This window comes from Aplysia californica, unplaced genomic scaffold (genome assembly GCF_000002075.1).
Source record: "Aplysia californica isolate F4 #8 unplaced genomic scaffold, AplCal3.0 scaffold00029, whole genome shotgun sequence".
NCBI lineage: Eukaryota > Metazoa > Mollusca > Gastropoda > Aplysiida > Aplysiidae > Aplysia > Aplysia californica.
This window is the reverse complement of record NW_004797299.1, coordinates 1136237-1137386: the sequence shown is the minus strand read 5'-3', so window position 1 is coordinate 1137386 and position 1150 is coordinate 1136237. Positions and strand designations below refer to the sequence as shown.

The 1150-nt window shown below is 44.6% G+C and overlaps 1 protein-coding gene across 1 annotated transcript in view; it reads right to left on the bottom strand.

Moving 5' to 3' along the window:
* LOC106013958 overlaps positions 1–1150 on the bottom strand; it is a 127016-nt gene that overhangs the window by 20070 nt on the left and 105796 nt on the right. The window contains exon 3 of the mRNA XM_013090906.2: positions 782–954. Within this exon, the coding sequence (XP_012946360.2) occupies positions 782–954 (173 nt within the window). The remainder of the gene's footprint in view (positions 1–781; positions 955–1150) is intronic.

The window sequence follows — 1150 nt, the reverse complement described above, 5'->3', positions numbered from 1 at the left end:
CGACCCGATCGCCTAAAAAACAAACGTGTTTGCTTTCAGTTTCAGGCGATCGAGTCGGGTGATCGGCCCTATCCAGCCGTAGTGGGCACCACGTTTTTATTAGCGCTTCGCCGTCGCACGCAGAAGACATGAGTTCGATTCCCTAGCTGGGAAATTTTTTATTGAGTACCTGTGGGTGGTTGGCGGGTGCTATGGTGTGGTTTGCTCCATCTTTCCAATCAAACATCTATCGTCTTTATCTCCCCTTCTTCTTTTTTTATGTTTGTTACTCTCTTGTAACACCTCTGATCTTCTGGCGGTCATATGACCTTATGCAGTTGCGAGCGTCGTAAAACCTCTACTAAAACTAAACTATTGAGTACCTTGGACGTCTTATCCTTCCAAACCAGGGTTGGCTTTGAGAGATAGGCCCAAAGTCCGGCTTCTTAATGACCCACATTGTGTCGATTAGGGTGCAAAAACACAATTACATATTTAACCCCCCCCCCACCCCTCAGGAAATAAAATTATCCGTTTTTTTTTCTCTTATATCTAATAATTTGTCGATTTTTTAATATGAGTTAAACCGTTTTATAATGTTTATTCCTTCATCATATATCTATGGTTTCATTTTTACATTTATGATAATTTGTATCAATTAAATTTGTTGGTGATTTTTTCCCCCTAAAATGTGCCTGCTTTCAAAGAAGAATTTGGTGCAAACTGGCGTGTCATTGAAATACACATGAGCACATAGACTGGACCACACCGATATTATGCTCGGAGTTGCACACGTACCTACCCCAAGGCGTTTGATGGTGGATCGTTCCACTTTCTGAGCCTTGGCCACCATGGTGTCGGTGATGAAGCGGTAAACGAGGGAGAGGTAGGCCAGGCCAAGGAGGATCCACACGTAGGCGATGACCACATAGAACTCATGGAGGTACATGTTGGTGAACCGGGTCTCGTGAAGACCTGGGGAGGAGGAGTAGGATGGGGGGTGGGGTTGAAGAGGAGAGTGGGGTAGGCGGGTGTTGGGGGTTGAGGAGGGGGGTAAGGGTGTACATCAAACAGATGACACATGTTAGGAATAACACAGGTATGGCGAAGGTAATATTACATCGACATGAAGATTAGGATGTTGGACATTGCACTTCAACCATTCAAAAAT